The sequence below is a fragment of the Myotis daubentonii genome, chromosome 10, assembly GCF_963259705.1.
Source record: "Myotis daubentonii chromosome 10, mMyoDau2.1, whole genome shotgun sequence".
Taxonomy (NCBI): Eukaryota; Metazoa; Chordata; class Mammalia; order Chiroptera; family Vespertilionidae; genus Myotis; species Myotis daubentonii.
The window spans coordinates 67,040,991-67,065,656 of record NC_081849.1 but is presented as its reverse complement, the minus strand read 5'-3'; the positions used below and the strand labels follow the sequence as shown (position 1 = coordinate 67,065,656).

At 52.0% G+C, this 24,666-nt stretch overlaps 1 protein-coding gene across 1 annotated transcript in view; it reads right to left on the bottom strand.

The window, feature by feature from the left end:
* MINDY4 (MINDY lysine 48 deubiquitinase 4) overlaps window positions 1–24,666 on the bottom strand; it is a 91,543-nt gene that overhangs the window by 53,492 nt on the left and 13,385 nt on the right. Inside the window, exon 5 of the mRNA XM_059712688.1 lies at window positions 23,407–23,834. Coding sequence (XP_059568671.1) covers window positions 23,407–23,834 — 428 coding nt within the window. The remainder of the gene's footprint in view (window positions 1–23,406; window positions 23,835–24,666) is intronic.

Here is a 24,666-nt window from a genome sequence, read left to right as displayed (position 1 = left end):
TGCCTTCTCATCTCTCACCCAGACCACTGCAACAGCGTCCTGACTGGCTTCAGGACCCCCCAGTGGGGCCCCCACATCTTCATATGGGTGTCAAAGGCATCTTTCTAAAAAGGAAAGTCGGGCCATACTGCTGTTGGGCTGACCTTCTTCAAAGGTCCCCCATCATCATCATCATCATCATCATCAATAATCATCTTCATAAAAATGATAGCGATGTAACAGCAAATAATGCTACCTGATCCTTTGGCTGTCCCAGGCACTGCGCTGAGTGTCTGCAAGTATCAAAAGCCCTCTGCTTCTCAGAGGAGCCCTATGAAGGGTTACTGCACTGAGCCTCAGAGCGGGCCAGTAATTTTCCCCGGGTTGCACAGCAAGTAGGTGGCAGCAGAGGAATTTGAACCCAGGCAATGACTCCAAAGACCCACACATACTGCTTCCTTATAACATAATATCCAGGCCCATTAGGGTGCCCTGTGGGCCTTCTATGACCTGGCCACCCACCGCCCAAGCTCATCCCGCTCTGCACCCTCATGCCACCTGCATTCCCTCCATGCCAAACTCCTCAGCCGAGCCTCTATACCTGTTTACAAGCTAGAACGCCCTTTGGCAAACCTACACTAATCCTCTACAGCCCTGACTGGCTGTCACCTCCTTCTCAACTCCAAAGCACGCATTCATTCATTTCGTCAATCACTCACCCAGCAAACATGTGGCACTTACCTGGCAGGCCTGTCTCCCTGCCCAGGGAGACCCAGCCTTGTAAAATGAACAGACATAAATTGCAATATGAGGTGGTGTGGTAGGTTGAACAATGGCCCCCAATGAAATCCACACCCTAGAGCAGCTGTGGGCAAACTACGGCCTGCGGGCCGGATTCGGCCCGTTTGAAATGAATAAAACTAAAAAAAAAAAAAAAAGACCATACCCTTTTATGTAATGACTAGGGGCTCGGTGCACGAAATTCGTGCACTGGGTGGTGGGGGGGGGAGTGTCCCTCAGCCCAGCCTGCCCCCCTCACATACTGGGAGCCCTCAGGCGTTGACCCCCATCACCCTCCAATCGCAGGATCGGCCCCTTGCCCAGGCCTGACGCCTCTGGCCTAGGCGTCCGGCCCGGGCAGCGGGGACCCGCAGTGGCAGCAGGTGGCGCTACGATCGTGCGGGCTCCACCCCTGCCCCTGCAGGACGCCTCTGGCTGAGGCATCCGGCCTGGGCAGCGGGGACCCACAGCTGCAGTGGCCCCGCGATCGTGGGCTCTGCTTTAGGCCCAGGCAAGGGACCCCTAGCTCCTGGGACTGCCAGCTTCGACCGTGCCCAGCTCCCATCGCTGGCTCCACCCCTACTTCCTGCTATCACTGGCCAGGGTGGAAAAGGCACCTGATTCTCTGATCATGGCTGGGGGGCAGGGCAAAGGCGGCCCCAGGGCCGCCTTTGCCCTGCCCCCAGCTCTTGGCTCCCCCCTGGGTTTCCGATCACTGTCAGTAGCAGGGGGCTTCTTCCTGCTTTCCCTTTCACCTCCCTGCATTGTGCCTACATATGCAAATTAACTGCCATCTTGTTGGCAGTTAACTGCCAATCTTAGTTGGCAGTTACCTGCCAATCTTAGTTGGCAGTTAATTTGCATATAGCCCTGATTAGCCAATGAAAAGGGTAGCTCGTACGCCAATTACCATTTTTCTCTTTTATTAGTGTTGATGTTTACTTTGAATTTATATTAGTTCACACAAACACTCCATCCATGCTTTTGTTTCAGCCCTCCGGTCCAGTTTAAGAACCCATTGTGGCCCTCGAGTCAAAAAGTTTGCCCACCCCTGCCCTAGAGCCTGTGAATGGTACCTTATATGGTCTAAAGCAACAGTCAGCAACCAGTGGTCCGTGAGGTCCAAATGGGATTAAGGATTTTGAGATGGAGGAGGGTACCCTGGATTACCTGGGTGAGACCTTGTAAGAAGGAAACAGAAAATCTGACAGAGAAGAGAGCTGATGCGACAACGAAAGCAGAGGTTGGAATGTACTAGGAAGTTGGAAGAAGGGGCCACAAGCCAAGGAATGTGGTGGCCGCTAGAAGCTGAAAAAGGCAGGAAACAGAGTCTCCCTAGAACCTCCAGAAAGAACTAGCCCTGCCAACACCTTGACTGTAGCCCGGGGGAACTGGTCTCAGACTTCAGTCTCCAGAACAGTGAGCTAATAAAAGCAATGCACGTGGTAAGAGAAGTAACTGAAGAGGAACAAAGAACTGGGATTCTCCCGGCTGCCTGTGTCCCCTGCGCCCAGCATCGAGGCAGTGCTCCTAGATGGAGGCTGAGGCTCAAGTGACCCTCATAGAGGCCAGGTGACTCACATAAGGTCACACAACTTACATGTTCAGAGCCACGGCTCAAACCCAGGCTGCTGGCTCTTTCTTCTATTTGATGCTTCCTGTGGACCATGGGACAAAGTCCAAACCTCCCAAGTGGCCCCCCGGGCTCCTGAGGGCAAAGCCATGAGGCACGAGGGTGGCCACGAGTCGTGGTGAGAGGGTGGGGTGCGTTCCCCCTAGTAGGGTACAGCGGGGCCGCTCCCGGTCATGGGACTTCCACCGGGCGCCATCCATCAGCTGCGAGAGCCCCGCTCAGATGCTTTGTGCTGTTTCCCGGATCTCATCACCGAGGGGACTTCAAGCAAGTCCACACCCGGGAATGCGCCTTTGTTCCTTTCATGTGTCGCTTTGTGGCATGAGCATTACAAAGTTTAAAAGGTCAGTTTAAAAGCATGTTCTTGCCTTTGAATGAAAACCATTATGAAAAAACAATGACAAAAAGATAAATCAAGGATTCAAAACACTTCTTCAAAAGATGATTGTGCCAATAACCCAGAGACTTGTGTCAAAGCGTGCTCCTAATAAATCCATGGGAAGCAGGCCGCAGACAGCCAGCTCGCCTGCTGTGGCCGGGCCGCCACTCCCATCCAAGAGCCTCCCTGTGCCCCAAGGGAGAGGCAAGGCCAGGGCACTGCGGGGTTCAGAGCTACCTGGGGCCAGGACTCAATCCCTGGGTAACTGAAACTCGGCTTGGTGGAAAGAGCCACTCGGAAGCTGGAGTTCTTATCCCTGCTCCCCCCACTCCCTGTGACCCTGGGCAAGTCACTTACCCTCTGTGGCATCCGCTGCCTCGTCTGTGCCTTGGGGAAGCCTGAGCGTGCCCACTCCCTGTGGGGCATGACCAGGCTCAGGGCGCTGAGAGGTCGTGCCGGGCCATGCTACTCTTGCAGATGCTCTGCGGCTTATGTATCCCTATGGTCAGAATATCACACCAGCTCTTCACATAAAACCAGATGAGGAGATGACCTTTCCTGTATGTTGGTACTGGATGCTCGGCTAACTTAGTTATGGATTCCAAAAGAAAGGTATCCCGTGAGAGTGAAGATGTTGATCACTCACTGTATGTTATATTTGATGGAAACAGAACCCAGTGTGAATGGAGTCCAAGTTGATTCATGGAGCACAGGAATCCAGAATACAAGAAATCGACATAAGACTTCCCAAGCCAATGATATCCTGGCACAAGAAACCGAAGCCATGTAGAATTAGCTGGGGCACTTCCACAAGGAGAGCCATGCAAGATTCCACGTGTGGAGAGGAGAGAGACATCTGTAAAGTTCCCACTGAAAATATGCTCAAAACAAAAACCTATTAAATGTATCAGAAAAGGATGCACCGCAAGTGAAAGCCAGCTAAAACAGCAAGCAGGACTCCCAAGAAGCCGAGATAACAGAACAACAATCTAAAAGACTTGTAATTTGAGATATTAGAGAAAACTTTTTTTAAAATGAAATGAAAATCATAAGAAAAGAAAAAGACTATGAGAAAAAAACTGGCAGCAGTAAAAAATAAATTGTCTCATAAAAATTAAAAAATGTATGAGCATTATAATGATGATGGACATAACATATTTAATACATTTTTTAAAATATATGAGCCTGCTTCTAGAAGAGGAAGGGAGGGAACGATAGGTAATGGAAAGGTCTTCTCTATAGAATACCATCAACTAATAAATCAAAAAGAATGATAAAAATTAGGAAATCACCGTTTTATAAACTCCTAGTATGGGGAAAGGGCACTGACGGATGCTAAAACCACTGGTGAAAGGTTTCTGAGGTTAATTATAGCCTGAAGGTTACAGATTCCTTATTCATTGCAGAACGGAGGTTACCTTTATAACGATGGAGAAAGCACCTTCGTGGAGTGACCCAACTTCGCACCACCAAAAATAAAGCCACCTGGCCTCAGGGGCCCCTGGTGTGATGTAACGGGAAATGCGCAGCATCGTATGCGTGCTGTCCTTGCCAAAGGTGTTTAAAATAAACCTAATAACAAAATAGACATATCTAGAGTGTGGTCAACAAGACTACACTCACCATGAGAAACTAAAGGAAAGGGGGAAATTGTTTGAGATTAAAAAGAGGCTGGAGAGACATGACTATGCTAAACTCAAGCCTAGAAGGTATTCTGGAGCCACTTGGAAGACATCTGATTATGGGCTTCATGTTAGCTGTTACTGAAGGAATGTGACGTTCCTTGGGTGTGATCATGGAACTGTAGTTACGTAGGAGGATGTTCTTATCCTTAGCTGAAATATTTGGGGGTAAAATGTCATGATATCTGGATTTTACTTTCAAATAGGTGTGTGTGCTACAAATACATACTCCGTATAACTTAGATGGGAAAAGAAAAAAGAGAGGAAAAAATAAATGAGACAAAATCTTAGAATTGTTGAAGATAGGTGAAGGTTATATAAGTGTTCGCTGTACTATTATTCCAACTTTCCTACAGGTTAGAATGTTTTAAAAGTTGGGAATAAACTCTCTGTAAGCTTAAACAGGAGACCAGATGCAGTGAAGAGATAACAAATGACTAGGAGCTATCAGATGACATCACTCAGAATGCAACTCAATCAAAGAGAGGAAAAGTATCTGAAGGATCAAATAGAAAAAAAGGGAGGGGAAATTTCAAGTCCACTAACCCTCTAGAAGGAGTCCCAGAAGGAAAGGCTAAAGAGAATGCATGAAAGGAATTTACTGAAAAGACAACTGCCAACAACTTACCGGCCGGGAATCCAGAGAAACAAAGTAGCGTCAAATGGTGCGTGTGACAATGAGTGCACACCCAGAGTGTCCTACTGAAACTACTGGAACACCAAAGACAATGAGAAACACCTTAGAGAAAAGATAAGCAGCAATTACGTAAACAAGCAACATGTTTAATGTTCAAAAGACTAAAGGTAAGGACAAATGAAGACATTTTCAGGCAGAGACTAAAACGGTTGACCGTCACAGACCTTCACTGAATGAACTTCTGCAGGATTTACTTCCAGAAGAAGGAAATGAAACCCACAACGTCGTGAATGTACTCAATGCCACTGAATTGTTCTCTTTAAAATGATTAACTTAAAAAAAAAAGAAAAGGAAGGAAAAAGAAAAAGTGTGGCAAAATTAAAGTATAAAATATAACAGGACAAATGATTTCAGGTATATCAGTAATTATAATAAAGCAAATAAATTAGCCTCATCAGCAAAAAGAGACACTGAGGTTGACTCTTTAAATTAGCAACATGCTGTTCACAAGATACACGACCCAAAAGGTGAAGAGGAAAGCATGGGAAAAACCAATCACTTGCATGCCAACCATTTAAAAGCCAACATAGCTAAATACTATCAGATAAAAATAGACTTTGGGATAAAAAGCATTATTCCTGATAACCCTATCTGTTACAGAATAACAAAGAGAACAATTCGACAGGAAATATTAGCCATCATGAACCTCCATAAAATGAGGTTAACAATAGTCCCACCTCCAAAGAGGATGATATTAAACAAGTTAACATGTCAAATACTAAGAATAGTACCCGGCACACAATAATTGCTACAGGAATAGCTGAGATGATGATGACGATGGTGATGGTTAATGAGGCTTATAACCTTGATTCCAAAAACCTAACACTTATAAACACAAGTGAAAAAATATGAAATAAAATAATAGACAATTGCATCAGCCATGAGTTCGAAGAAAATTATGACCAAGTGGGGATGTAAGAATACTGTAACATTAGAAAATTGAATAATGTAATTCACACCAACAGGTTGGGGGGGGGGATGTCAAATAATCTCAATAGATAAGAAAAAGCATTTTAAAAAATAAATACTCAGTACATATTTTAAAAATAAGAACTTAACAGGCTCATGGGAGAAGAGGGTTTTGCTCTGCTTGGCACGTGTACCTGGACCCTACAGAACATCCTAACACTGAAGCCTGGAGCCTCCCAGTGGAGGCAGTGGCCAGATGAGGAATCCATATTCCACAAGATTCACAATTATCTAGAGCAGCGGTCGCCAACGGGTGGTCCGCGGTAGAGATACACTAGAGGCAACACGGCGAGTGACACTGACAAGCACCGCGCCAAGTCCAGCTTCCTGACCCAGGTCCAGCTCCTGCTACTATCCAGCTTCAAACAGAACATCCTTTTGGAGTGAGCCAGAGGGTGAGATGGCAATGAAGCAGAGTGTGCACATGGGAACTGGACAGACCTGCCCCAGGGCCAGAGAAGATGGGCATCGCCTAGGGATACACTGATTGCCTGGCGTCTCCACCTCCATGTGACCAGAATCGTCCTTGGGAGGCTGCAAGGGCCATGACATCCAGGATCCTGGGCTTCAGCTCTGCAGACCCAGCCCGTCCCCAGCCACAGCCCCTCTGGGGGAGGGTGCCACAGCGCGCACTGAGGCGTGGCTGCGTTTGCTGGTTTCTGCTTCCCAGCAGTGACTTTGCACGGCCCTTAAAGGCTCTCAGCAAAGGCTGAGCTTCGGGAGGAATAAGACGTAGAGAGGCGGGCAGATCCCCGAGGGCAAGCTGATCTAAAAAGAACTTTGATTTAATCCAAGTTCTCTATAGAAGGGCAGATCTTTTCCTTTTCCCTCTCCTGCTCTCCATTTCTCTTCGGCTTCCTCTAGAAGCTCAGCCAAGCTCCCCCAGAAAGGACGAGGTGCGGAATCGGAATCGTGGTGAGCTGGAGCTGGAAGGAGGTGTGGGGGTCACCTGGCAGAGCTTTCACAGATGAGGAACCTGAGCTCTGCAGAGAGGAAGGGGCGGCTCCCGTGTCCTTGGTCCCAGGAGTCAGCCCGAGGGGGTCCGTGCCCGGCATCGGGAAGGGCCCCACCCCCCTGAGCCTCGGAATCAGCAGGAGGTTTTAAAATTAAGCCCTAACGAGCGTGAGGTCTCCTTAGGGTTGGGTTATCAAGAAGTCATCGTGTGCACAGGCCACCACAATGTGCAGCGACTCTAACAGTTGCCAGCTCTGTTGACCTTCAACATTTAAAAAAAAAAAAAAAGGATCTTTTTTTTCCCTCTCTTTTCTTTGCTCTTTAGGATGTGGAAAACCTGACTAGAATTGCCTGGTCTGACATTTCCTGTGAGAAAGCACTGTTTGGAATACTGTGAAAGCAATCTGCCTTAACAATTCAACCCAAATACATTATCTTCCTGAAACTAGTGAAAAACCTTCATTGGGAATTGGGCTGCCAACCCAAGTCTCTCTCATCCGGGTCCATGATGACGAAGGTTGGACAAAAATAGGGATCATCCTGTGAGGACAGATGGGGGGGCGGGGGGGGGGGCACTGATGGCCCCGCATCCTCCTGGAAAAGCCATCGGCCCGGTCCATCCAGCAGGAGGGAAGACACGCTGTACTCCTGCCTCCTGGACCATTGTTCTTCGGGCGATGATTTCGCAGCTTAACTATCTTTCCGTATGGCCCCTCCCCATGGCCTTTGGAACACACCCTTGACCAAAAGCCTGCAGAGCCCGAGCAAGATCCGAAACCGAGTCCACAGGCCTCCTCCTCCTCCTCCCTCAAGTCAGGCCGGACTCGGGCACATTCCAGGAACAGAGAAGAAATCTACCCCCGTCGCCAAGGCATCAGACGGGAGGGTTCTTTCAAGGGCACACAACTGGCAAATAAAACTGAGCCAGGTGTGGCCTTCCCGCATATTATTCTCCCATTCTCCCAATTGGCACCAGGCCTTGGCACACAGCTGGTGTTTAATGATGCTCCCTCTGGACGCCGAGGACCGAGTTCCCCGGATACGGCCATCCATCCGAAAGGGCTGGAGAGGCCAACCCAGGCCTCCTCGTTTAATCCTTTGGCCCTAGCAGGAGCGGGGCTGGGAGCGGGAGCTTTTGCCACGGGCCCCGGGGTGGTGGTAAAGCCACAGAGAGAATTTTAGGCCCCAGAGTCCCCTGGGTTGGTTTTCGTCTATCCCCGCTGGATGTCAGCAGCACTGACTGCATTTTCTTAAGATGCAAAACGCACGGTGAGAGGTTGGTGACACTTCCCTAAGGGACTGAGCTAGCGAGCAGGGCTTCGTGGCTCTCCATTCCTATGTGCCGCCCGCCCTTCACTGTGGCTGCAGGTGCCTGGGTGTAGCTAAGACCATTCCTGGAGGAGACCGAGAGGCAGGCGTTTTTAACACTTGTTTTTGACATGGTGCCTGGCCCAGGCCTCAGGGCCCGCACCCCGAGTGAGCCCCGGCTGCACGCCCAGCAGGCGGGACCACCGAGGATGCCCCTGGTTGGGGCTCTTGGCAGTGGAGTGAGGACCCAGGGATGCCCTGCCTGGGACGGAGGCTGCCCTGCCCGCCCTCCCGAGGCTGGTGTGAGGCCCCAGGAAGGAAGAAGCACCTCGACACCCCGGCGTCTGAAGTACCGCTCGGAGCTATAAAAGGGAAGGTTCTAACACGCCGCCTAGAAGACATGACCTAAGAGTTGCCGCCGGTTTCCATAGCGGCCTGGAAAGCTGTGTGGAGGTGTTGACTCGGCTGCTAGGAGAAGCCACTTTCTGGCACCTTCACTGTCCTAATAAAGGCAGCATGTGCAGGGGGGAGCTGCCCAGCGGGAGAGGCCGACTTCCTCCGAGTCCCATTAAACACTGAGTCCACTTCGGCTCTGTGTGGTTCAGTATGCCAAGGGGTGGCCTAAAACGACTCCTGGGATGAAATGTGTTCCGTTTGACTCATAAAACGTTCCCCTGACCAGCATTAATAGAAGAGCCGTGAGCAGTGACTTTGAAATGATACTGTCTGGGCCCCAGTTCAACTTCCTACCAATTTGAAAATAGAGACATTTGGGTTCATTTGCCTTTAGAAAAGGAGGGGAGGCTTATGCTTACATGACACTTGTTTTTACTTATTTTTTAAAATATATTTGTATGGATTTCAGAAAGGGAGGGAGAGGGAGAGATAGAAATATCAATGATGAGAGAGAATCACTGATCAGCTGCCTCCTGCACATCTCCCCGCGCCCCCGCCCCCCTCCCCGCCCCCGGCCACACACACACACAGACACCGGGGATTGAGCCTGCAACCCAGGCATGTGCCCTGACCAGGAATGGAACTGTGATCTCCTAGCTCAGCGGTCGGCAAACCGCGGCTCGCGAGCCACATGCGGCTCTTTGGCCCCTTGAGTGTGGCTTTTCCACAAAGTACCACGTGTGGGCGCACATGTACAGTGCAATTGAAACTTTGTGGCCCATGCACAGAAGTCGGTATTTTGTGGAAGAGCCACACTCAAGGGGCCAAAGAGCCGCATGTTGCTCGCAAGCCGCGGTTTGCCGAGCCGCAGTTTGCCGACCACTGTCCTAGCTCATAGGTCGATGCTCAACCACTGAGCCACACTGGCTGGGCAACACTTATTTTTCGAGTTCCTGTCTTCCCCCAAGTGGCCCTGGGGAAAAGCCACCTTCCCTGGGCTCCCATTTTCCTCTCTGAGACTCTGTGACATTCGAAGGGTTTAATGTTGCGTAGCTTTGTCCCTATAGACAACTGTTTATCTGGGGTTGTTTCTACTTTACCACGCGCCGCAGAGCACAACTCTGGTGGGAGGAGGCACAGAGACCTTCCAGCCCTGTTTTCACAAGTGAGGACATCGGGGATCAGGGAATTGGAGCACAAGCCAGTGTGTGACACGTGGCCGACGATGACTGAGGAAAACCAGCCACAATACGGGGCATCTTTCACGGGCTCCGTTTGGTCATTGTAAAGGCTGGACTTTTAGTTCGAGATTATGGCTATATTTAAATTTTATAAAATTGTTTTTATAGCCTTACTTAGCCAGAAAAATAAGAAGCCCTAGCAGTGTGTTGGCACGGTCTTCTGTTTTTGTAAAACTGGCAAAAATTAGATATTTTTACTTTTTGTTTTAAAAAAGCCACCCAAACTGTGTTTGCTTCAGGCCCACAAGGTCGGAGTCTGAACCTGAAGTTGGTCCCCCAGATTTTTGGTTTTTGTTGTTGTTGTTGTTTTGCTGACCCATGAATTCCCAGGGACCCACTACACCAGACAGCTGACCCCAAGTCTCCTCCAGCGTGCAGTCCTGTCACTGCCTTCCCCTTGCTGGTACTGAGAAAGGCCCGGCTGAGACCGGCCCTAGAGCGTCTCTTCCCTCCACGCACACCGCCAAGAAGAAGGAACCTCCAGGAAATGCCGACCGACTCCAAAAGCACAGAGGGCTGATTGTTTCCTGGGCATTTCTTAGAAAAAGGAGAAACCTGCTGCTGGAAACCCAAGTTAGCTCTGCAGACTGAGCATTATGCCACTCACACACGCCCAGGGAGCTGTGGGGCTTCCAGGGGAGCCAGCCCAGCCAGGGCCAGCACACCCGGGGCTAAAATTAGACATGCCCTAAGCCAGCGGGCGGCCACCGGGCCTCTCCTGCAGCCGTTTTCACTCGCAATGGGGTGTGCGGCCCCTTGGTACCAACCAGGGCGTGGTTTCCTCCCTCCACACCCCTCTGGGGTCACCATCCAGCCCCTAGTGAGGGCGCCCAGCTGGTCAGCACAGGTGGCTGGTGGGTGGGCCCGGCAGGTGGGGTGTCCAGGAGGGAGCTGGGATGTGGCTGAGAACAGCCCCTCAAGGATGGGATATCTGAGCTGGAACTTGCCGTGATCCCCGAGGCGAGAAGCACAGGGCCCGCCTCTCTGGGACTCGGAAGTGGGGACTCCATGCAGCGCAGGGCAAGTGTTCACTCCTGAGGAGGTAACAGCATTTGTTTGAGTTTCTCAGAAGGAAAAACAGAGATCAGAGCAGCACAACCACTTTCCTCCTTAGCAGTGGAACTTCTCAGACGCGGAATGGGGCCCTTGGCAAGGCTCTGGCTTCCCTGGTTTCTAGAAATCCGGATCCAAATCACCCAGGAGGAGCCTGGAGGCACCTGCCCTCAGAACCCCCGGCGTCCTCGCTTCCAGGCCGGGCCCTCCTGCCACCTGGCCCCGCAGGGCAGACGTGACGGGGCCTGCAGACGGCAGCCCCTGCGGGATGGCGTGGGCGGGAAATGGCCCCAGCAACGTGCCAACAGGAAGAGCTTTGACCAAAGGTATCTGGAGCTTTTTCCAGAACAAATATAAAAACCATGTGAAGCCGCTGGACCCACGTTGGGCAGCCGCCTGTTGGCCTGGAAACAAATGTCACGTTGCGCCTCACGGCGTGAGTGTAATCACAGGATTGGGGGTTTCGAGAAAACATCCCAAGAGTGAGGAGGGAGGACATGGCCAGCAAGCACTGCCAGGGTAGGTGTGCGGCTCCAGCCCCGCGGGCGGCGAGGGCAGGCATCGGCTCCACAATGCCCATCAGGACGACACTGAACGGGCTGCTTTCGGCACATCTGGAAAATATGTACAAGCTATTGTTTCAGCAACAGCCGGGCCATGGTCCTGGGCAGGAAAGGACGGCCACGCCCCGCTCACGCCCTGTGGGGCTCGTCCCGGGGCGTTTCCTGGGCCAGCCTTCTGTTTTGTATCATCACCCGCATTCCAACTTTTATAGAAACACTATGTCCTCCTTACACTTCTTTACGATGCTTACTGAGCGACGAGAGAGAGATCCTGTTGACTATTCGTTTTCCCTCTTTGTTCCATGTGGTTTCTATTTTCCCTTTTTATTTTGAAAAATGTTAAACCTACGGGAAACGTAAAAGACCGACACGATGAATACCAGCGTACCCTTCACTTAGAGTGACAAACTGCTAACATTTTGCCATGTTTGCTTTCCCCTCTCTCCAGACACACCTACACACACAAACGCACACACTTTGTGTTTCCTGAAGCATCTGAGCCTGTACCGCCTAAGAACAAGGAAAATCTCCTACCAGATCCATGTGGGGCTTATCTGCATGGCAGCCCTTTGAAAGCCAGGGCCCTTGTTTACGCTGTCCCAGACCCTGCATCGGTTCGGGTGTGCCCTTTTGGAGTTATTTTCTTTAAAACGAAGAAAAACATCGGTCGTAATGACTTTATTAAATATTAAGTGGGCCAGGATTGCTTTTGGCTTTTCTCTAAAATGGAGACTCTGACCTCTCTGCCTAGGAGTGCCCTGATTTTAAGGAGGCCTGATTGTCCACACATGTCGGCTAGAAAGTGACTGGAGATTGGTTAGGAGGCTGAGAGGGGGCGGGAGGGGAGGCTCTGGGTTGCCGAAGGCTGTGTGGATGCATTTCCTTGGCAGTTCCTGGTGCCGGCTCCCAGACGCTCATCGAAACGCTCTGCACGTAGCCTCTGGAACACGAACACTCAGTGTGTCACTGCCCCAAGAGGAGTGAGCGTGGAAGCGGGGAGGTGGTCTAACCACGCCTCTCAGAAGAGCCCCATCCCCAGATGCGGACGGAGTACTTGGTCTCAGCGCCTGTGGGTGACTTTGTAGTTTGCTTGAGCCTCTATTTTTCTCATTCAGAAGAAACCTCACGTGAAGGAGCCAGGGCTGAACCAGGTGACCCTGGGATCACAGGAAGCAGCACCATCAATAACAGGAATGCCATCCTGCTCCACGGACTCCCCATTTCTCTTCCCTCCTCCAGACCCCACCGAAGCCCTGGGCCCCGTGCAGGAGCCGGGAGGAGGACCACAGCCACGAGGCCCAGGCCGGGCTCGGGGGTTTCCGGGACAGAGAAAGGCAGGAGTGGGCATCTATGTCAACCGCCAGGGCTTTCCAATGGACAGCGCACCTTGGCCTCACGCTAAGGGGAGGAGAGACCTCCTGGAAGACAAATTCAACCCGCAAGGCTGCGGCCTACTATGTGCCTGGCCCACCAAGTCACACTGGGAGCTTCACTCCCCTTGGCCATGGCCCACACGGTGGATGCGAACATTTCTCTTTGACCATCATAATCTTCCACAATCTGGCTCTAACCTCACTTCCCATCCCTTTCCCACAAAAGTTTCATTTATTCAAGAACACATCTATCCATTTAAGAAAGGAGGTGTTTTGGCTAACTAAATACTAGGAGACAAAGCTCCAGTTTATTAAAGTAACTATTGTCGGTCAAATATCTTCTATACATTATTTCATTTCTTCTTCATAACAATCCCATAAAGGTGGGTAGGTCATTCCATTTTTTAGATGAAAGAAACTCGTCCACAAAGAGATTTTTTAAAATATAAAAGACTGTGCCCGCGGTCAGCCTGTTAGTCAGGAAAAGAATGGCCAATTTTAAATCTCAGACTCGTTCAACCTCGCCACGCCGAGAGCCACGTGTCAAAGTCTCAGCTATGGTGAAATGCAACGTTTCCCAAGCAGCTTGACGAAGCTTGGCTTAGCTGGGATACATGTCATGGAACACAGACACTCCGGGAGCAGCTCCGCTCTCATGGCGACGTAAAGGTGCCTGGGAACCTGCGCCACGCGGGCCCCTCCTACGGACAAGGTCACTATTGTGGGGAAGACAGACCTGGTCCTCAGCGCTGCCCTCCAGGACCCACCCCACGCTCGCTTCCTGCTCCTGCTTCCTCGGCTTCCTGAACGGGCAGAGCTTCCTCCGGGCGCTGGCACCGGCCCTGGCTTACAAAGTGCTCGCATCTCTCCCATCCTGGAAAAACAGACCCTGACCCCTATCCTCTCCCCTCCTGAGCGCCCCCTGTTCCTAGCCTTCCCTTCACCTCAAACTTTCTTATAAAACCTCCACGTTCTCTGCCGATGTCTTTACCCCGCCAAGTCCTCCACCCACTGCAGCGACCACTGTCCTCAGGTGCCTACTGACAGTGCTCTCTCCAAGCCACCCCCTCACCAACTTCGAAACCTCCCCACAGGGTGCCACGGTGCCAACCTCCTGCTCTGTGGACCCCCGCTCTTCCCTCACCTCCTCATCCGCCTGCTCCCCCCACTCCTTTTCCTCATCACACCAAGCCCACTGCAGGGGTCTGGCCTGGGCACCGCCCCCCACCCCCCTCGAGGACTAAGCTCTCAGCAGGGCAGCACCTTCCCAAGGCCCCTCTCCCAAGCTCTCACCCCGCGCTCCCAGGACCCGCGCTGCTGCCCCCTCCTCACTGTGGGAGCAGAAGCTCCCCGGGCGGGTGCACACAGATGCCTCGTCCACCTCCGGACCCAGCCGGGCCTCCTGCTGCAGACCCGCTGCCTCTGCGAGCGGCAGGCCCAGGCTCCTGGCCTCCGGGCCACAGCCTCCTTGTACGCCAAGGCCTATGGATTCTCCTCCGCAGGCCCCTGCGCCTGAACCCCTGGTGCCCTCAGGTCACCGCCCACCTGCCTTCCAGGTCGGGTTCCTGCTGCCGGTCCCTGCTCAGTCCTGCAGTGCCCCCAGACTAACCTTCCTGAAGCACAACTCCAACTGGTTAAAAAGAAACAACCCTTACAGAACCAGAAACACCAAAGCCTTTCTCTTCCTCTCTGTTGCTCTTTGGGCCGGCTGTCGGGGAGCTGTCCAGTCCCCCCACATGCCCGGGGTTCCAGCCACACCAGCTTGCCCGCCTCTTTGCCTGTGTTCACACTGTCCCCTCGGCTTAAGAGCCTTCCGCTCCCTGAATTACCAGACGGGCCCTGTAAGTCCCTGCGGGGGTCAGCTCCCCCACAGTCCTCCTTCCCCAGACAGGCCTGAGGCCGCTAGACCAGGTTGCTGGCATGAATTCAGACTGGCCAGCCATTCTGTGCCTCAGTTCCCCCACCTATAAACTTAGAGCCAATAACCCGCCTACTGTTGCTGTGAGGCTGAAATGAGATACTACATCTAAAGCTCCTGCAACAGGACCTGCCAAATAGTGAGTAATCAATAAATATCAACAGCTGGCCTGGCCAGTGTGGCTCAGTGGGTGAGCGTTGACCTATGAACCAGGAGGTCACGGTTCAATTCCCAGTCAGGGCACATGCCCGGGCTGTGGGCTGGATCCCCAGTGTGGGGCGTGCAGGAGGCAGCTGATCAATGATTCTCTCTCTTCATCGATGTTTCTATCTCTCTCTCCCTCTCCCTTCCTCTCTGAAATCAATAAAAATACACTTTAAAAAATAAATAAATATCAACAACTTAACTGTTCCCGAAGCAATCCAGACTCCAGCCCATGGCACTCTGCCCTCGTCCCCTCATCACTCGTTTTTGCTTTTTTTTTAATCCTATAGAACAGTGTATGGCTGCCTCCGCCTCTTTGGAGTAGGAGCCTCATCTTCCACATCTCTCTCCCAGCACTATTCCAACAAAGAGGAGGCAATCCATAAAGGCTTTGTTGAACCAAATAAAATTGAATAACTTGTATTTAGAGTGAGATCAAAAACTGTTTACTCGACCAGGAAAAGGCCCCACTTCTGAGCGACCCATGGCCATGAACCTGGCCCCAACAGGATATGGAAGGAGTCCCATGGCTTTAGTAACGGCTCATGGAATGAGCAGAGAAAACAAAGTCGAATTTTCTGGAATGAGGCGCACACATGGAATCCAGCTACACAGGAAGCCGCCCTGGCAGGCCAGCGTCGGGATTTGAAGACTCTGCCCAAAATACCCGACAGAGCTCAGCATCAAAGGCCACTTTCCCTTCCCAGGTGGAGGCATCAGCCCGACTGAGTCACGGCGCACTCCGCCCGCGTCCACGGGAAAACCAGCTGGGAGTCACGAGGGAAGGAGTCTTCGAATGCAGCAGGGCCCAAGACGGCCCCAGAAAAGGGGCTGAGGAACAGCGAGAGCTGCTTTAGTCTCTAGGAACGCGGCCCCGGGGACACCAGCAATTTATTCCCAAACAACCTCCGGCTTGGAGGAAGGTTCTGTCCAGGCACAGCCAGGAGGCCCTTGGCTGCCCCCGGAAAGGGTTACTCCAACTCTGCCCGCCTTCCAGGCCCCGCCCAGCAACAGCTCCCTCCTCTGTGATCCTACGGCACCTCAGGGGGCACCATCCAACTGGCTCCAGGACAGATGCTAATTTTAGGTGACTTTTCCTCTTTGCTCAGTCACTAACCCACTCTTTCATGTACCCCTTGAGTGAAGGGAAGACTCATACTTCACTTCCCCCTCCCCCAAGGCAAAGTCAATGATTCAGCTCCATCCAGTAAGTTTGGAACAGTTCTGGGCAAAATTGAGAAAGCAAGATCACAGACAACTCACCCCCACACTAGGCTGACAGGCCAGCAGGAGACTCAGGCAGCCTGTCATCTCTCTCCAGTGTGACATGGGCTCTGAGAGGTATGAGAAGGGGGCCATGTCCAGGTCCAAGAGCAGAGAAGAGACTGGGAAAGGCTTCCTAAAGAAGGAGGATTCAAGATGACTTAAACATGGGACATCTGGGCCATCACAGTTGTGATGGGTTGAGTTGGTTGGTGGGTTGTTGAGTCAGTGGGTTGGTTGATCAGACAGAAGGTTGGTTGGATGATTAGTTGGTTAAATGAATGTATGAATAAAAGCGAATGAGTGAATGAATGAATACCAACAAGTAAACTTGAAGATAAAGTTTGGATTGTTCCAGTTCCTTTAAGATGATCAGTTTAACTTTCATGACACTGTCCCACACAGATCAACATAAATTTCACTTTCAGTCTCCTCATTATGGACATTACATTCTGTCATTTGCTCAATATTTATTGACAGGTTCAGGGATATAGGCGGGGGGGGGGGGGGAGGGAAGAAGACCCACTCCAGTTCTCAACAGTTCATGGAAGCAAAGATGAGTTATCAAATCCTTGTGCTGTATTGAGGGTTATCCATGATACTGTAAGAAGCAGAAGAGAAGCTGTCAGACTCTGTGACCAGACCAGGATTAGGGTGAAACTTACATGGTGCCTAGGGTGCAAAATTTAAAGAGACACTCACTCTCAGGTTCATGCAAGTGCCTACACCATGGCTGAACCACCTTGAGAGTGAGCGCCTCCTTAAATTTTGCACCCTGGATGCCTCACATGCTTCATCTCATCCTGGCCCTGTGGCTGACTCTACAGGCCCTTCTGGGGTCTGGTACCCAAGGTCTGCTGGAAGCTCCTGCCAGACCAGCAGATAAGCATCTTGGGGAGAAAAAAAGCGCCCAAGCAGAATCTCCGCACACCTCCCCTGCTCTCCGACACTCATTTCCCCAAACTACCCTCAGTCTTAATAGCCTGCTTCCATCTAGAGCAGCAGCTGTCCCTGGAGCATCGCCCTGGCCTGCGAGCCATGGACTTGCACTAGGGCAGAGGAGGGTCTCGGAGCTGAAATGATGATGCAGAGGCCAACAAAATGAGATCACTCACCCTTCCAAGGAAAGGTGTGGACACTCTGTCACTTCTTTAGCCACACTTTCTTGATCTCAAAGGAAATCTGAGTCATGGGGCGTCTCTTTCCCCTGCAAGAAGCATTGGATCAAAGCCTTGGAAACCCTGGAGCTGAAGGCACCCAGCAGCCATCAGTACAGCACAGCGCCGGGCATTGATCCCATTCCTGGGGCTCTGGGGCCTGTAATGCGCACTCGAGCCGTTTCTCGGGTTTCATCTCCTGCACATGCTGGGAGAGGCCAGCCTTCGGAAGGAGAGGGACTAGTGCTCCTCTGTGGGTGGGCACATGCCAGGGAGATGTGGGTAAGAGGTGGGAAGGAGACCAGCTGAGCATAGGGCTCCAATGGCAGATGGGGGTGCCCACCACAGAAAAGAGGTCCCTGGAGTTGGTCATGGAGGAGGCTAGACCCGCCCAGGAGCCCCGGGCAGGCCACTATCCACACGGGCTTCCGGCACGCAGGAAAGCAAGAGTGTGCTGTGTTTGTTTCAATAGTCGGCTAACTTCGAACCCCCAGAGTCTGACATACAGCCCACACACCATGCAGAGACCAATTACAATGGAAATTCTACCCATCACTGGTCCCATGCAGTGCAGCTGTCGTGAGAAGGGATGCTTGGCTCTGGGGAACAGTCAATGAACCGCAGATGCCACATCCTCTGCCAGGTTTCGGGCAAGCCCAGAGGGCACTGCTCATTGTCCTCAGGACGCAGCCAGGCGTGTGCCCCAATCTCTGCTCCCATCTGGAAGCCAGGAGGGGCTGAGGGCCCCGGAGGGATGGGAGTCACTGATCGCTCCCACGACAGCATCTTCCTTGGTAGGGGCCTGGTGAGTGTCTTCGGAAGTGAAATCAGGCAGCAAGGCCCTCAGTAGCTGGGGTCCTAAAGATTGGTGACAATCTGCTGCCACCTGCTGTCCATTTACTGTAAAACCCGAAAATCTGATAATGTCAGAGTCTTAAGTGTCTGAAACTGACCACTGGCTCCCACAGAGGCAGGGACACGATGCATTGGGGCCCTGGCCGTGTCCAGGCTGCAGAGACCCACGGAACGGTGCAGGTTATCACAGCCACGCCTCACTGATGCCACGGGGTCACCACGAAGTCTCTGTGCTATACACGGCCTCTGCAAGGTCTGGGCCTCCCGCCTGGTCAAAGCTCCCCCTTAACTGCTCCCCAGTCCTCCATCCCCTGCGAGGGCCACAATCTAGCACCCAGTTACAGAGCCTCACGCGGGCCATGGGCCTGAGGCAGGGAGTGGTCTCACCCATCCCCAGTGCTGGGTCTGGGGACCAAGAAGAGTGTCAAGAGCCACCTCCTGCCTAACAGCTCCAGCAGGACAGTGCCCTGCCTAAAGCCATGGCAGTGAGGGCTCCGGGGCTGTGATGGGAGGGGCTGCCTGAGGGCCTGTCCCCTGCCTGTCACCTCCACGTGTGGCTGCCTCACTAGAGCACCCCACGCACCAGAGTGATGTCACAAGTAGGCTTTGCAGCTGGTCTCTCTATATCATGGCCCTGGGAGCTGGGTGAGTGCAGAGGACACTGGTGCCCCGACCAGATGCCCCTGACTAGGCACACCCATCCCAGCTGCTGTCCGTGTTGGCTGCTAATGGCTCACAGCACCCTTCTCCAGAGAACTGCCCTTCGCCAAACTCACCCAGGAAGTGCCACACTGCCCGCCCCACCACAGCATGGACAACTCATAGCCAATAACTGACAGGGAAAAAAAAGCTTACTCCTGGCTTAAAGGTGGGACCAGCTCGGGGTCAATTCCCACTCTTCTCCCCCTGTAGGTCCTTCCTGAGACCCACCTGTCCTGCTCCCCTCACTGAGCGCAGGTCCCCAGTAGATTACAGGCACCCGACCCTCGGTCTCATGCTTGGCTTCAGGGCCCAGGTTCCCAACCCTCCACTGCAGCAGGGCTTGCTAAACGCCTGCGGGGCTTGCCCCCAAAGTCCCGATTCAGGCCACACAGGTGGTGTTTCTCCCAGGTTCCCATGGGATGCAGATGCTGCTGGTCCAGGGATCATAGTTTAAGAACCGCCGCTCTCAGGAACCGGCCCGTAGACAGAATCCACTTAGTAAGTAATAGGTAAAAGGGTTGAGGTGGCAGCTTAACCATGCAGCAGCCAGCCGCCTCCAGCTCAGACCTGCAGCCGGGCACGGCGATCACCAGGCCTCCAGCCACAGCCCCTCGTGCTCGGGCGACTCCAGGCTCCTGAACCCTAGGTCATCACTACACACCCATGGGAACTCAGAGCCCACAGTTGGGGGGACTCCAAAGGCACGAGGTACATGCTCATCCTTCACAGAAGATGAACCTCAGAGGTCAAGAAGAGGTGTGATTCTTGGCTCACAGAGGGGAGGTTTGGTCTGGACACGCCCAAGGTCACATCTAGAATGGAGGGTGGGGAGTGTCAGAGACGGAGAAGCCCCTATTGAGCACCCACCAACCCCTCCACTTACGACAGGAGCACAGAGGCCCTGAGAGGGCCGAGATCTGACCAAGGCGGAACTCAGCCTGCGATCACAGGAGAAGTGCATGCTCGACTTCAAGGCCAGCCCGGGAGTTGCTTTTACTGTCATCAGAGAAGAGCTGCGAGCAGTTCTATTAATTTGGGCTCTAGTAATAGTCCTCTTCCCAGCTTCAGTACAACCCAGAGGCCAGAAGAGAATTGTCCTGTCACGACTGAGCAACGGGGCCTGAAATGAGAACCACAGACAGCTCGCTGCTCACATCTGTGGCCCCAGGCACATGGCCCCTGACCCACGGGCCACAGGGAGGCCAGCAAACAAAGAAACGCTGCTGCCTGATAGAAGTATCATGGCCCAGAAACGCTGCTGCCTGATAGAAGTATCACGGCCCAGAGGGATCTGGATTGTAGCTCAGTGACCATGGCCTTAACCTGCTTCTCCCACAGTCTTCCACTTTCAGGGAACAGAAACCCCTTCTTGTGGTTGTTCAGCAAAAACACGGGGGTCATCCTTGCTTCCTGATGTTCTCTAATATAGCACCTCGAACCCACAGGCAAATCCTGTTCACTGAGCTGGGCCCGCGCGCATGTGTCTGTGTGCGTGTGTGTGTGCCTGTGCGTATATCTGTGTGCGTGTGCCTGTGTGTATCTGTGCGTGTCTGTGTGTATCTGTGTGAGTGTGTATGTGTGTGTGTGTGTGTGTGTGTGCCTGTGCGTATATCTGTGTGCGTGTGCCTGTGTGTATCTGTGCGTGCCTGTGTATATCTGTGTGAGTGTGTATGTGTGTCTGTGTGTGTGTGTTATATACAATCCAGTCCATGTCCCACCACCTTCACTGCCACCGCCCTGATTCAGGCCACCATCAGCTCTCCTCTAGACTCTTCAACTGCCCCCTGACCAGTCTCCCTGCCTCCACCCTCACCGCCTGCAGTACCTCAGCCACCCAGCAGCCCAGGGTCCTATGGAAATAGGACCACGAGTGGAACCAGGCATGGCTCTGCTCAGCCTCCAGAAGCTCCAGAACCTCCCAGAGTAGAAGCCAGGCCTTTCAGAGCCCCCAGGCCTCTCCCCGTCCCTCCCACTCCTCCCCCCATCCACTCCTCTGGAAGAAGCATGGCTATTCTCTCTGCATTTGCTCCCAGGGATCAAAAGGCTGGTTCCACTTTCCTTCTGGTCTCCTCTCAAGTGTCACCTTCTCATAAAGGTTTTCCCTGACAACCTTTTTGTACAACAGCAGCCCCAAAGCCAAGGCGCCTCTCATTCTTCCTGGATTGATTCTCCCCCGTAGCACTCTGCTATGTTATATATTTATTTGTGTGGCTATTGCTCTGGGCTGTCTCCCCACCAGAACTGTAAGCTCCAAGAGGGCAGGGACTTGGTCTGCTCCGTTCACACAGATCCCCAGTGGCTAGGGCTGTGACTGGCACACAGTAGGCCATCACAGATGGGGTGCTGGTAGACGTGAACAACTGATTCTCAAAGAAGGGGAAGGCTGACTGGCAGCATTTGCCAATTTCCACAGTGTAAACATTCCTACCATGGCCAATCTCAAGCTACCACCCCGATGTCACTGAACACCGTCGGGAAGAAATGCTAACAATTAGCTCTCTGAGCGAGTACAAGCCGTTATAACATGCTACAGCACTCACTAAAGAGTTGTTGAATAAATTAATTGAATAAATGGTTATTTCTGTGAATTGGCGGGGTCTATTTGAAAACATAACTCTAGAAACTCAGGGTCTGAAATCATGTTTCTCCAAAACCAAGGGAGTCACTACTAAAGAACAGGACTGGATTAAAACTCCAAATATGTGCTGTGTATAAGAGACAAGCTTTACATATGTATGGACCATAAAGAAATCTCAACAAATATCAAAGGACTGAAATCATACAGAGTAGATATGACCAAAGTGGAAGTGTCAGCCATCAACCAAAGAGATAACCAGAAAAATACCCGAAATTTTTTGAATTAATCAATACATGCCCAAATAACCCATGGGTCCAAAGGAGAAATCACAATGGAAATTAGAAAATATTTTAACTGAATTGTATTAACATGTAACCTATCAACACACAGGATACAGACAAAGAATTGCTTAGAAGGAAATTTGTAGCCTTAAAAGATAGTACCAAAGAAGCTGAAAAATCAATGATTTAAGATCCATATCAATAAAATAGGAAATAATGGCAAGTTAAACTCCAAGAAAGTAGAAAGAAAGAAATAATAACAGTTAAGAGTGGAAATCAATGAAACACAAAACAAATATACAAAACCAAAAGTTAACTCTTTGAAATAGTACACAATTGATAAGCCCCTAGTAAGATGGGTCAAAAAATAGGGAAAACCCAAATTACCAGTATCAGGGATTCAGCCCATACAGACTTTAAGTGATTATAAGAGGACATTATATTCACACAGTTTTTTATGCCAATACATTTAAAACAAGTGGTAAAACTCCTTGGAAAAAAATACAAGTTGCAAAACTGATACATGAAAAAATAAGACAATCTGAATTTACTGGGTTTTTTTTTCAATTAAATCCATAATTTAAACTCAATGCTCAGAAGGCTAGCAAATTCTCCTAAATATTTAAGGAAGAAATAACCACTCTCTAAGAGAATGGGGAAAAGAGGGATGACTTCCAGCTTATCCTAAACACCAGACTCTGACGAAGGAATTGCCAGAAAGGAAATTAACCAAATTCTCCTTCACAAAACCCTACACAAAATATTAATAAATTGAACCCAACAACACATAAAAAGATCATATGTTATAGCCAAGTGGGTTTATACCAGGAATGTAGGATGGTTTAACATTCAAAATCAACCACTGTAGGGATCACCCAGGTCTGCTGTGCAAGAATAAAAACGGGGATTTATATATATATATATTATTTCAGAGAGGAAGGGAGAGGGAAAGATAAAAACATTAATGATGAGAATCATTGATCGGCTGCCTCCTGCATGCCTACCACTGGAGATTGAGGCCGCAACCCGGGCATGTGCCCTGACTGGGAACCCAACTGTGACCTCCTGGTTCATAGATTGATGCTCAACCACTGAGCCACACCAGCCGGGCAAGAATGGGGTTTAAAAATGGCCCCACGGGAGCCCTGTGGGAGCTGATCATCCCCCTTCCTCAGCTGCCCACAGGGAGCATCTGTGCCACCCCAGCCTGAGCGTGTTGTCAGGTGTGTGGGATCGTCTGCTGAAACCTTCGTGGCCGGGGGAAGTACGAGAGGCCAAAGCTGCCTCCCCCAGGGGTCCTGTGTGTGCTCTCTGGGCTGCTGTCTCCCACAGGGTGGCCACAGTCACCTTCCCTCCTTCACAGCCGCACCTGGCGAGCCCAAGGAGCCAGGGGGCCCGATGGTTCTCTAGGAAGCGGCATCACCGGGCACAGCAAGCTCACCTGAGGGGCAGGCACTGGTTGCCCTGCCTCTTAAATGCTCTTTCCAGCCTCTCCTGGGTCGCCCTGGCACTCCCTCCCGGCAAGGAGAACTTCAAGGGCGTCCCGTCGGCCTCCGGGCCACTGTCGGCGGCTAGGCTGTCCTCACAAAGTCCTCTCCACCGGCCGCTGCCCTGGAGCAGCCCTGGGCTGGGCAAGTGGGAAGGGGTGCCAGTTGGGGGCCTGTGCTTCTCTGCAAGGGGCTCACTGAGCTGGCCCAGGGGGCTCCTGGAGGTGGGGCCGGCGCTGGGAGCCAGGCCCTCCTGTGGGGCAGGGCAGGCCAGGGTGCGGGTGGGCAGCTCGGGGGCTCTCCGGCCCTCCTCCTCCTCCTGGGGCTGGGCCACGCTGCTCAGGGCCAGGGGCCGCCGCGGGGAGCGCTTGCGGAGGGAGTCCTGAAAGGGATAAGGACAAACAGTGAGGATCCCTGCAAGAGAAGTGGGAGGTACTGAACCCACTTCAAGCGTTTGCAGTTGATGTTCCCTCCCCCAGGAAAGCCCATTCCATCCCCAAGGCCCAAAGGCCTCGCTTCCGTAATGCGTTCACTGCACCCCACCTGCGTGAGCCCCGAGAGGGCCGAGGGAGCAGGTTCAGGAGGTAAACTCATAACTCCAGGGTCAGCCTGGGTTCTAGCTCCTGTATCACCGCCCACCAGCTGTGTCCCCTGAGGCAAGCCACTGAACTTCTCTGCCCCTCACTTCCCTCCCCTGTAAGGCAACCTGTCCATAATCACTGCCTGTGAGTTCTAAATCCCCAAACAAAAATTTCTTGTGGAATCAAATTCTTTTTAACTGCTTTGAGGTTGCTTAGTCTTTTTTTAAGAGTTGAGTGGCAGACATGTTAATGTTTGTGTTCTGCAAACACCGCCTACCACATACCTGCAGGCGTTACAGTATGTGGTTCATGCACTGCGTTTCTCTTCTGGAAAACGAGTTCTGAGTTTCAGAACACACCTGGCCCAAGGCTGTGGAGGAGGGACTGGGGACCGGGAGTGCCTGTCTTCCCCGGATGGTGTGAGGGCTGAAGGAGAGCCCTGCAGAAGGCACCAGCACAGAGGCAGCCCCGGCACAGCGGTTCGCAAACACCAGCTCCCGTGTGCGGCTTCACTGCAGGCCTGACCCCTCCTGCCAGGAGACCAGGAGCGGCAGAGGCCACTCTTCCTTCACCTCTGGTGTCCACAGAGCTCCCGCTCAGTGACCTAGACCTAGCAGGCTCCGATTTCCATCA